General features: G+C 41.5%; 1 protein-coding gene across 4 annotated transcripts in view; it reads right to left on the reverse strand.

Moving 5' to 3' along the window:
• The window catches only part of UBQLN1 (ubiquilin 1), a 29,077-nt gene extending 24,466 nt beyond the window's left edge, over positions 1 to 4,611 (reverse strand). For all 4 annotated transcript variants that reach the window (XM_086479259.1, XM_086479258.1, XM_086479257.1 and 1 more), the window contains exon 1: positions 4,456 to 4,611. In XM_086479259.1, the coding sequence (XP_086335385.1) occupies positions 4,456 to 4,611 (156 nt within the window). The remainder of the gene's footprint in view (positions 1 to 4,455) is intronic.
• Between the last annotated feature and the right edge of the window lie 7,166 nt (positions 4,612 to 11,777).

Here is an 11,777-nt window from a genome sequence, read left to right on the forward strand (position 1 = left end):
TAAAGACTTTTATTCTACCAAATAGTTACCTAATATTGCTCTAAAACAATTTTAACCAAGTTTCCAAAGTGATGAAAAAATAGCTTAAGGAACATGAATAAGCAGACTTTATTGCAAGGCAGGCTCCATAAAGAGTTATACAGATGTGTTCCAATGCACTGAGACATCGACGACAGAAAACCTAATGCTAAACAATTCACATACTCAAGTGCCTTGACTGCCAACCGAAAGCTAAACCATAATCCTGGAAAAGAACAAACTCCATTATATAGTTTCAACCTCTTTTGGTGGTACTATTCAGTAATCCCTGGAGCACAGAAAAACACTGAGACAGAGCTGAACTGAGTTAAAATAATTGAAGTGAAACTGGTTTCATGAAGTAAAACATTACATAAAATATTAAAAACATATGCAAGTCAGGAAAGATGCTCCACTACCAAACCACCCAGTGCTCCCCTTAACATCTGTGATCTTGGTAAGCAGAACATTACCAACCTGGGATAGTGAGAACCAGGCACAAATCTCAAACCCTGGACTTGTTGATTTGAAGTTCCTGTATTCAAGCTGTAATCAGAGAATACAACTTCACAGTATCTCCACTTGATAAAAATGAGCCTCAATACAACGTACACATTTAAACATGTAATTCAGTAGGTCAGGGTTTTTTATCCATAATTTAGTGTAGTACAGAAATATTTATGAGTTCACTTTAACTCATAAAAAACATACTAAAAAACATACTAAAAGCTGTTAAATGTGCTAGTACTGAAAACTGTATTCCACACTGAAGAGAAATTCCATTAAAAGGCTGAAGTTAAATAAACATGAGAAAAAAATGCAAAAGAACCAAATCTGTTTTCTGTGGAACTAAACTCCCTCTTCACTAAATTTTCCAGATGGACAATACTCTGAAACCTTCAGATAATCAGGAGATTGACAATAATTCTCTGGAAGACCTGTAAGCTTCTGAAATTCTTCATGCAGATTTGCTATTCCCACTCCTTGTTTGCCTAACAGTTAAAAATATAGAGCAAGGCACATTATTCTGTAATGTTCACAGAACGCACAACTTGGTACCTTGCAGTCTGCATACACACTGGTGGACAGTAACTCTGAACCAGTTACAATAAACTCTTAAACACTGGGTATTACAAGAAGCACACCATGAAGTCTCAGCAAGCTTTAACTCTTCTATAAATGCCTTTATGGCATGAACAGTCTAAACGATGAAAGCAAAACTGTTTTTCCATGTAACTGGTTCCAACAGCTCATCACTCAAAGAATTCAAGTAATTCACTAAGACATGAGTTGCCCCCAACACAAGTGCACTTTCTCTTTGTACACAGGCTTTACCAAAACACATTGTTAAATCAACTTTGCTAAGCAAGGAATGGCAAAGATTGCATTGCCATGAACTCAGAAAGTAAGCCAAAGAGGTGCGGGGGAGGGGCAGTAAAGACAAAACAGTTTTACTGAGCTCAAGTGTCAGCACCATCAGGGTCAGCTGAAGTCAGCAGGCTTACAGTTATTCATCTTTACCCACCACATATTCGTGAAGCCCTTGCACAGAGCAAGATCAGTATGACACCCAGTCAAGAAAGCAAGTATTTGGTCCTTGTCCTAATACTGAGGCAAACTGCACTCAGTACAACCAAATAGGTTCCACAGGAAAAAAAGACAAATGAGTGGCACTTGTCTCTACTTGAAGGGTATTTTCCATTCCAACCTGCATACTTGCTGTTCTAGCTGCACAACATAGGATCAGCAATAACAAATCCTACATTGCTGAAGTCCTTCAACATAGGGAAATATCTTCCTTGGCTTAGAGAGGTTGCAAGCCTGATTTACACTAACAGAGCAACATAAAACATGCTTTGTGTAGCCCCAAATTTGGCCCTGATGATCCAAAATATTTACCTAAAAAATCTAGATTTTTGTTCTGGCAGTATTCTGAAGTGACTGCAATAAACACAACTCACCAAGTCATAGTATTAGCTACAACTGAAATAGGTTTTATTTTGCTGCATGAGTTTAGGGCTGTTGGGTACTTTTTTCAATCTGCAAATATGGCAGGCATTGCTGGCACATCCCACGCCACCAGAACAAACCACTTGCCGATCCCAGATGCCTTTGAACAGATGTTCAACTTGTTTCTAGAGTGAGTCTTGAAAATAGGTTAATCTCAAATACAAAACATCACATCTACTGTTGATGCTTATTATTAACAACAGCTCATTGTCACAGTTTAAGAGAAACAGCCAATACTAGCCACACTAACTAAAGGGACAGTGCACTTTTTTAGCACTAGCTATTACATTATCTGGGACTCCAAGCAAATGGTTGACCCACAGAGGCAACTTTACTTCACAGGAATCAAGATATCACTGCAGATCTAATCTCTTAACAGCAGCTCCAAAAGAAACAACATTCAAAATTCAAGAAATTTGTGGAAAACAAAGACATTTCAAGCAGCGTGTTCTATTAATTACTTAAACTTGCAAGGCTGCTTTCAGTAAAAATTCACATTCTTGCTAGGTTGTATAACTATTTCAGTTTAACACAACTGCTTCTTTGAAAACCTGGCAGCCCTATTGGCATTCACATTTGAAACAATCTTGTTAAAGTCAAATGTATGAAATTTTCACACCTTAAGGAGATCTGTTTATAATTCCTGAAAGACCCAAAGTAATGGCAGACTGCTTTTCAGGACAAATGCAATCCTCAGGTTACATCCAGTGTATGAAGCTCTTTTAAAAAACAAAAGAAAACAAAACCCCAAAACCTGCAAAGACTTTTACAAAAACTGCATTGATGCTGCCCACAAATCTATAGAGAACAGAGACGTGAAAAGCACCCCTTTCAGGCCGAGATTGCTGGGAAAGCAGTGAACAACATTAAAAAGCAAACACAGTCATTTTACCTTTGGGAGAATTGCCGATTAAGCTTGCAGAGAGAGTAGCTGATAGCATACAATGCCACAGCTGCAAAAGACTAGTGGAGACAAGCGAGTAGCCTCTCTCCTCTGCCAGCTGGAGAGAAGACCTCAATGAAACTTACGTTTGGGATACTTATAAGCCAAATGCTGACATAAGAACACCTGAATCTAAAAGAGATCCAAAGGTAAAAACTTGAAAGAAATATCAGCGTTTTGTCTCTTCACAGCAACTAGGTAGAGCAAGAGTCTGATGTTCTAGCCAAGGTGCTGGCACTACATTTCCCACCTGGGAGCCTTTAGTTCACTTTATTGTACCCTCCTCTGATAATCGCAGTGTCTTTCAGCTCAGCCATACAGAAAGATTTCAAGCTCTGTGTCTAGACATCAGTGGCACTGACATACATATAACCGTTTTTTGGTGAGGTTTGCAATTGTGACCACACCAAAAAAACCCTGGCATTGAACTGAGCTGCCTCATTCAGAGACATTTCAGCGAGAATTTCAGAGAAATTCTATAGAAAATGAAGTAAGCTCCGAATCGCCTTCAGGGAACTTCACTTTCTGAAGTATTTTAGCACTGTAACGTCTACATCCTTCACAAGCAGGAGACTCTAGTTTTATAAAGACTCTACCTTACAGGTTGATTACATCTTTTCTACAGTTTGTAGCTTCCTAATTTAAATAAATTACGTTTTAGTCAATACTTGCATGGAAAACATCCAAGAAAAATAAAAGAGTTGCACGAAATAGCATTGATGATTCAGTGGGTGTCACTGTTTCTGTTGAGCCAAAGGCACCATGGGGCACAGACTTTCACAAAAACGCATAAAAGACCCTAATAATTCAGAATTACCCAGCAGTACCGCCATGCTAGGTACCATATCAATGACTAGGCCATTTTGCAGCAAAAGGTGCACTTTATTTGTAATGCAAGTTTTACAAACACAGTGTAAAGTTATGCCTTCTCTAAAACGAAGACATCTTTGTATAACCTACTAAGTTTTTTTAAAGACAGTTTTATATCACGATAATCATTGGCAATACAGCGCTACGACGCAGGTGACTGCATAGGTTTTCTATAGTCATACTAGCTAGCCCGCCAGCCTCCTACTTGCAGACCGAGTCAGCTCGCCAGGGCGACTCGCAGTTAGAAAACGAGCTACATCCACCTCCCGAAACGATTCTCAGCACTGCAACAGGGAGGAGAGAAGCTGGGGAGGAGGTGATGAAGCGGGAGGTTTCTTCAGAACCCCTACTAGCTTCAGACAGCAGCAGCCCCCTCCTGGGTCGGGATCAGCCCTGGTATCCACCCAAAAGCGCCCAGACCAGTCCGGGCGACCAGCAGCTGCTTTGTCACCGCGAAGGGCCCTCACCCTGCAAAGCTGGAGGCGGGAACCGCGGGCCCAGGCTCTTCTGTCGGGCCGCGCTCCACCCGGCCCCGGGCCCTAACCCCGGCTTGGCTACTCCCGCCAGGCGCCCGCTGCCCGCCAGCCCCTTCAGCCGGCCCCGCTGCCCCTCACCTGCCGGATGCTGCTTGTTTCAGACACGGCGAACTCCTCTTTCTCTTTGGGAGTCTTCACCGTGACTTTGATGATCCGCGGCTCGGCGGCGGAGCCCCGACTGGGGGAATCCGGGGGGCTGCGACCCCCCGCGGGACCCTCCGCGCTCTCCGACATGGCGAGGGTCGGGGGAGGTCCGGCCGGCTGCGGGGGGGCGCGCCGCTCCCACCGGCTACGGGCGGGCCCTCCGCGCCGCTCAGCGTCCGCGACACCCGCTCCCGCAACGGCGGGCGGAAGCAGCCCGACTCGGGCGCGGCGCGCGCTGATGACGCCCTACGTTGGGGAAGTTACTAGAACCTGTCCGACCGGGCCGGGCCTGGGTGGCGCATGCGCACTGGAGGAGCCAGGGCGCGGCGTGGAGGCTGCGCATGCGCCGCAGGCCTTTCACCTGTCGTGTGAGGCCGTTAGACATCCCCTCGCCCTCCGCAACTCTTCTCCCCCCCACCACCCCCCCGCCACGGCCCCCCAAGGCGACGCTTCCCCTTGCTTAAACCGCTACGGGGACGCTTAAAATTCATTTACAGGTAGAAGGGAGCTCTGTTCGTTGGAGTTCCGTCAAGAAGGTCAGCAGGAGTTTCACAGCGTTGGGCGTGCGCGTACGGTTCACAGGAGCTGTAATCCCTCAGGCAGTGATTGGGTCGTGGGGCGGAGCCCTGTTGCGGCCCGAAAGGTCGTTGGCATTGGAAAAAGCAAGAAAACTGAGTCGGGATGGCTTGTGAATGTGTTACCTGAAGTAAAGGCTCCTGATGCTATTAAAAGTTTAGAGAGGAGGTACTGCTCTGTTCGGCGCTGGGTGGCAGTCCACAAATCTAGCACACCGAAAGGCCTTGTTGCCACTTACTTAGACGCAAAGGTGCACGGGTTCCACCTGACTAATCATATACTCATTACTATGACCTAACGTCTTTTAAAAGTCAGTCATCCACAGTTTGTCTTCCAAGGTCAGCAGTTCCTTCTACACATGCTTGGGGGTCTTTGGTGGTCATGGGCAATGAAGTATCCCTCCTCATATTACCCTTTTAAGGTATTGAGTCATCTTGGGACACTTAAGTTTGTTGACCAAGGTGCCAAATTCCAAAGGAAGATAAGGATGTTCCTGAAGGCAATTTTTGTCCTTCACCCACAGCATAAAGACCTTGAAATGAAAAACTGTTACTTTGTTTGTCATGATTCACAACACATGTTTAAGAATTAAATGTCTTATTCTATTTCCTAAAATAAACAACAGATACACAAATCTTTTTCTCAAGTAGTTGTGGAGCAAAAAGAAATTACATATAAGCAGGCCTTTTGCTACAGGCTTAGGTCCTGAGGTTACAAATGTACATCAAGGAAATAAATCATGCCTGTTGCATTTAAGTTACTCGGCACCAGCTAAAGGGTTAGTAAATACTAAACATTTGCTACTTTAAAAGTAGTATTGCTATGGAAGCATTCTATAGCTGGGAATCAGATTTTCCTCAGACCAAACAAAAACATAATCACTAATTAAACCTGGTATCACCAAATCGGGCATTTTTGCAAAATAAAAGTGACTTTCCTGTCTCAGGAAATTCAAGATGCCTATTCTTGTTTTAGCGTAAAGTACATGTGTGGCGTTGAATTCGAGACTCAAATGCCCTTTATTCGTTATCCGTAAATAGGAACTGGCATTTCCCACAGTGGCCTGACTCACCGGATGATTTGCTGGTTTGGTCTGCAGTTGGGATAATCTCTGAGGAGCTCTGTGTAAACAGATTCACCGGATACTAAAAAAAACCATAATACAACATGGTAGGCTCCAACCCTTTAAAATTTTTACTAAAGGAATTTAAGACCTGCTAAGAGTTTTTAAAATAGGAATACCAAAGACCGGCTGAAGTCAATTCCAGGTTTTGCCTGTCCTAGAGCTTTGGTTTTTGCAGATAAAAATAGTTTCAGGCATATTTAACCACTAAGCCTTTCCTTGGTCATGCTCGTGCCTTTTCCATGTTAGTCACCACTCTATAAGGCATTGAATTCTGCTGCAGCAGGGCACTTTGAAACATGTCCTATCAACTGGCAGAGTGAGGGACATTATGAGGTAACGTTTTGCGCTGCAATCAAGCAGTGCAAATTTCAAGCAGAAATCAATCGGATCAAAGTGCAAGGAGATGATGTTCCTCATCCCAGCCTGTTCTTAGTTTATAGATGCAGCTCATGCTGACTGTATCGTTACTTGAGCAGAGTTTGTACTGGAGTAGCACAACTGCTACCTGGTTAGGGTTAGCAGAGATTTACAAGTTAGGGGAATAATCACTAGTGTTATTTACTGATGTATATTTATTATAAGGGACAAGGACACTAAAAATTCACAGGAAATAACTTAGAAGCTATTCAAAGTTTTTAATTAAGCAAAGAGGAAATTTTAGCAAAGAATGGTTATTTCTTCATTTTGGTACAGATAACAGGGATGTGGGAGTTCGTTTCCCAGTAGTGGAAAAGTCCAGATGGAAAATACCCTAAACCACAACAACATGCATGTTTGTTCACAATCACTTAGTTGAGAACACAGCTTATACACAATGCATGGAAAATGAAAATGATACAGCAAAGAATTTGTTCTTAATCCTACTTAGGCCGACGGGTTTTTGAACAATTCTTTCTTTCCTCTTGCTTTTTGTTTTTTTTTTCCCGCTTCCTTCCACCTATGCTTTTATTTCCATTTTCTATAACCATCTGTGCAACTTTTCTTCATCAATTTCTGATCCTAAAGAATATAATTCAGAATGTTTATCAGAGAAAGCAGCTTAATTTTTATGCCACTCCGTTTTCTTCACCCATGGTTGTGGTATTTACTGCATAAGTTAAGCTTAATTCCCCACTCTGACTATACATCTTGAATTTGGTACATTTTCCATAAGTAGTTGATTTAAACTAATACATAGTCACCTAAGTTGGCTTGAAACAAACAAACAAACAAACTGAAAATGAGCTTGCAGTGAGTGGAGAGTATTTTGCATTAAAATGAAAATACTGTCTCACACCGAGTTGAGCCAAATTCAGAATGTCAGTAAAAGGTTTTAAACCAGTTTGGCTAAACTCGGGTTAATGTTTTACCTGAAGTTAGTGATGCAATTTTGAATTTAGACAAGGTCTCAGGAGATCTAGTGACAGTAAAACTTACATGCAAGTTCTCCAAAGTTTTGCTATAAGCTACACACAACATTCCATATATTTCTGAATATTAATACCAAAATATGACACAAACACCCGTGATTTATTCTTAATATATAAGGGAAGAGTATAGATTTCTACTTTCATGTGACCTTAAAAAGATATACTATATATTTAGTTTCCCATTCCTGATTTGCCAGAATAAAGGTTGGGAGTCTTGTTTTAGACACAGTTGGGGCTAAATTAAAAAAGCTGCATGGTGAAGTGTAGCTGGATAGGCAGCAGTTACAGTCTGCTGAGGATGGGGGGCTCACTGTGTGTGGATGCTCTGCCCTGAGTGTAGCAAACCACAGGCAGAATGCCTTGATAGATCTCAACCAGAGGGCAACATTCTTGTCAGCTCATCAGTAATTCTAACAAATTAAATGCTGCTGTCTCACTTTCAGTGGGGTTTCTTTTACTCTTTGGAAGATACTAAAGGTCTTCACAAAAGTAGTGCCAGAGAGGAACAGAGCACTGAGCTTCTGAACTGTGACTGCTAGTTCTTAGCTAGAATCACACACTCAGAAGCCTAGAAGAAAATGTCATCACTTTTATTGTCCTGATCTGTTAACAGGTATTGTCCAGTTATACTCTAGTACCTAAGCCCTATACCTACTTATTTTTGTTGGTTTGATTCACAAAAATTGTATTTAAAGTTTTGTGGTGGTATTTAGTCGTATCCATCCCAGCAACTTACTTCTCCACCTCCGCTCTGCATGACCATGTTGGTCTTTCCAACAGCCTCTTCATCTCCCTAACCGCTGTTGGGTGGAGCTTTTAAATTTCTGTGGGCAAAGATGCCGCAGTTCCCCTCATTTCAGATTTTTTTTCTCCCAAAATTCATTAGTATTCCTAATTTCATGGGAAACTTGTGTCTGTAGTATTGCTTTAACCATTTACTTTAAAGAACTTATGCAGTCTAAACTTTTCCTAACATTCAGTAAAAAGGAGGCTTTTTCTCTTCTTTTACTTTATTCTGGCTGTCTTACCTCACCTTTATTATAAGCTTCTGATGTTTTGGGTTTGTTTTTTTACATAAATATTTTGTTTTAAAAAAAAGTTTATTGTGTTGTTGCTACATACACAATTTACAGCTTATTTCAAAGCAGGTAGGACAGATACAGAATACTGTTGAAGATTTGTACAGGAAATCAAAAGAATGATGAAACTGGCTATTGCCGAGTTATATACACTCACAGTCTAAAATTACTCACTGTGGGAAAGTAATAGCAAGACAATTGCTGAATTTTCAGAAGAAAGCATACTTGGAGTATCCCTCCTGAAACGGGTTGCAACAGCTACAGAAAAAGCTTTGTCTTTATGAGCATTGAGTTGCTACAAATGTAAAAGGAACAAGATATGAGAAAATACAATGTATTTATTTTTTTTCCAGAAGTCATAAAAAAATTTACAAGCAAGAGCATATAGTGGAGAACAAATCAGCTGATGGAAGAATTTCTGTGTAATTTATACTGGACAGTTCACCAAGTGGTGAATAGGGAAAGGAGTTATATTGAGTAACAAGAACTGTATTCAGTATTGCCCAAATTAGAAATGTGTGCCTATTTCTTTAGCACTTAAAAACAGAGCTAAACTTCATGAGCTTTTTACAAGGACATGAACACGCACTTTTAGAATACAACTTCTGTTTCATTTTAGTAGAATTCCTTCTGCTGCTAATCAGCGAGCATTATACAAAATAATTTTCATTTATTTCAAACTCAATAGCACATGAAACAACAAAGATTAATTCTACGGTGTTTGGGGGCAGTAGAGGGAAGTCCTGAAAAAAAACACAACAACCCCTATGTCAAATAAGAACAGGTGGGCAAATTAAAACTTAGAAGAAGACAAATTTATTGGACAGCAGGTAGCCAGTCTTTTGGATTTTGGCTTCTACACAGCTGAAGCAATAGAACTTTGAATTATTCTCTCTAAATATAATGTAGCAATTTAATGACACCTTGAAATAGACTGATTAGGTTTTGGGAAAAGATATATATTCTGGATTTCCTAATTCCAAATTGCTTACAAATACAAACAAGCTGGAAAATAAGTCACATCTTAAAGTTACAGGCACCATTGATTTGATTATTAAAAAAAAAGTCTTGGTCTTGTTGTGGTACATATTTCCTGTGGGGCAGCAGGTAACGAAGAAACATACCATCTCCATAAAGGGGTTTTAGTCTGAATCAGACAAATAAAAAGACAGATTACTTTGTTCCACTCAGTAGTGTTTTATTTGTTAGGATAAGATGCTGCAGTTATGTGTGGTCACAGGGTTCCCAGTTCTGAAAAAGTGGTATCAGTTCCACCCTGAAGATGTAGTATCTGGAAATTTTTTTCAGAGTACAGTTGGCTGGAACACCACCACCACCCCCACCCCCCCCCACAAAGAAAAGGTAAGACAAACAAATCAGTGAAGCTACAAAAAGAGTTCCATTGTTATTCTTCCATTTGAATAATTATGGACTACTATCTACAATGTCTAATTTCTTAGAAAACTCTTATTCCAGCATTAGCATCTTCAAGGTATTAGTTTTACAGATTCATAGTACCTTTATTGATAAAGGCTTTTGTCCCGCTTTCCTCTCCTGCCTCCCAGTGAAGTGCTGTCTTCACACATACTTTACTTTGGAAATTGCTTAGTGCTACAATGTGTTCCAAAAAAGACTCAGCTAAAAGTCTTCTATTTTTAGATCTACAGGTATTTTGCTTTGTCTCCTCCTTAGTCTCTTCTCTGGTTCTTTCCCTGCAACTTCTGTGTTCTCTGCTGATTTCTAGGTAACTGACAGAGATTTTCTAGGAAACTGACAGAGATTTTCTAATCTATTTCTAGTCAGCCAGCTCCTACTAGTACTTCTTTAATATTCCACTTCAACAACCATCCCAAAATAAGTAAGATCCCAGGATTTAGAACTACATTCAGTGCTGCACAAACAATTCTGCATTTTTGTAGCCATATCGCATTCACTGACATGTTAACATAGGATGAAAAAAATAATGTTCGAGCTTTGTCTCTTAGCACAAGAGGAATTGTTCATTACTAGGCAAGCCCTGAAGAATGACAGAGGGCACTTCTCAAAGCTAACAGATAGAAAACCTCTTTTACATGGCAGTTGTACATGTCAGTGTCCTGGTTTGGGCTAAACCAGAACTAATCCTGTTCTAGTGCTTTAACTTTTCAGTCAAGTCTCCTCTAACTAACAGCACTTTCTGAAACAGCAGGCTGTTTTTCCAGACAGTGACTGCTTCTAGCAGTGATAAGGCCTGGTGTTTATAGTTCGTACTGAGGAACGGTGTGCAGAGAGGCCCTTGCTTATACTTGTTCTTATAGCGACCAAGGTCACTGCTAAATCTTGTACTCCGTGTTGGGGTGCCGGGAGTGAAAAGGGTCACAGGCCCATAAAAGGTCACACCTGCAGGGAGGAGGTGACCCAAACTGACCAACAGAGTTTTCCATCCCATATAGGTCATATTCAGTATAAAGCTGTTTTAGTTTTCTTTTCTAAACTGTAAAGTCTCTCTCCCTTGTTCTCTCTCCTTTTCCCTTTTGGGAGCGAAGAGGGGTTAGTAGAGAGCGTCTGTCATTCGTTAGTGGCCGGCCCAGCCTCAACCCGTGACAGTCAGCTTCTACATTTTTCAGATGAAACCCATGTAGGTATGAAAAGGATACATATCATAGTCATAGAATCACGGACTTGTTCGGGTTGGAAGGGACCTTTCAAAGATCATCTAAGTCCATGCCCCCTGCCATGGGCAGGGACACCTCCCACTAGACCAGGTTGCTCAAAGCCCCATCCAACCTGGCCTTGAACACCGCCAGGGAGGGGGCAGCCACAGCTTCTGCAGGCAACCTGTTCCAGTGCCTCACCACCCTCATTGTAAAAAAAATTATTCCTTATGTCCAATCTAAATCTGCCCTCTTTTCAGTTTAAAACCGTTGCCCCTTGTTCTGTCACTACAGGCCTTAGTAAAAAGTCTCTCTTATGGGCCCCCTTCAGGTACTGGAAGGCGGCTGTAAGGTCTCCGCGGAGCCTCCTCTTCTCCAGGCTGAACAACCCCAACTCTCTCAGCCTGTCCTCACCAGGGAGCTGCTCCAGCTC

The sequence above is a fragment of the Leptosomus discolor genome, chromosome Z, assembly GCF_034619465.1.
Source record: "Leptosomus discolor isolate bLepDis1 chromosome Z, bLepDis1.hap2, whole genome shotgun sequence".
Taxonomy (NCBI): domain Eukaryota; kingdom Metazoa; phylum Chordata; class Aves; order Leptosomiformes; family Leptosomidae; genus Leptosomus; species Leptosomus discolor.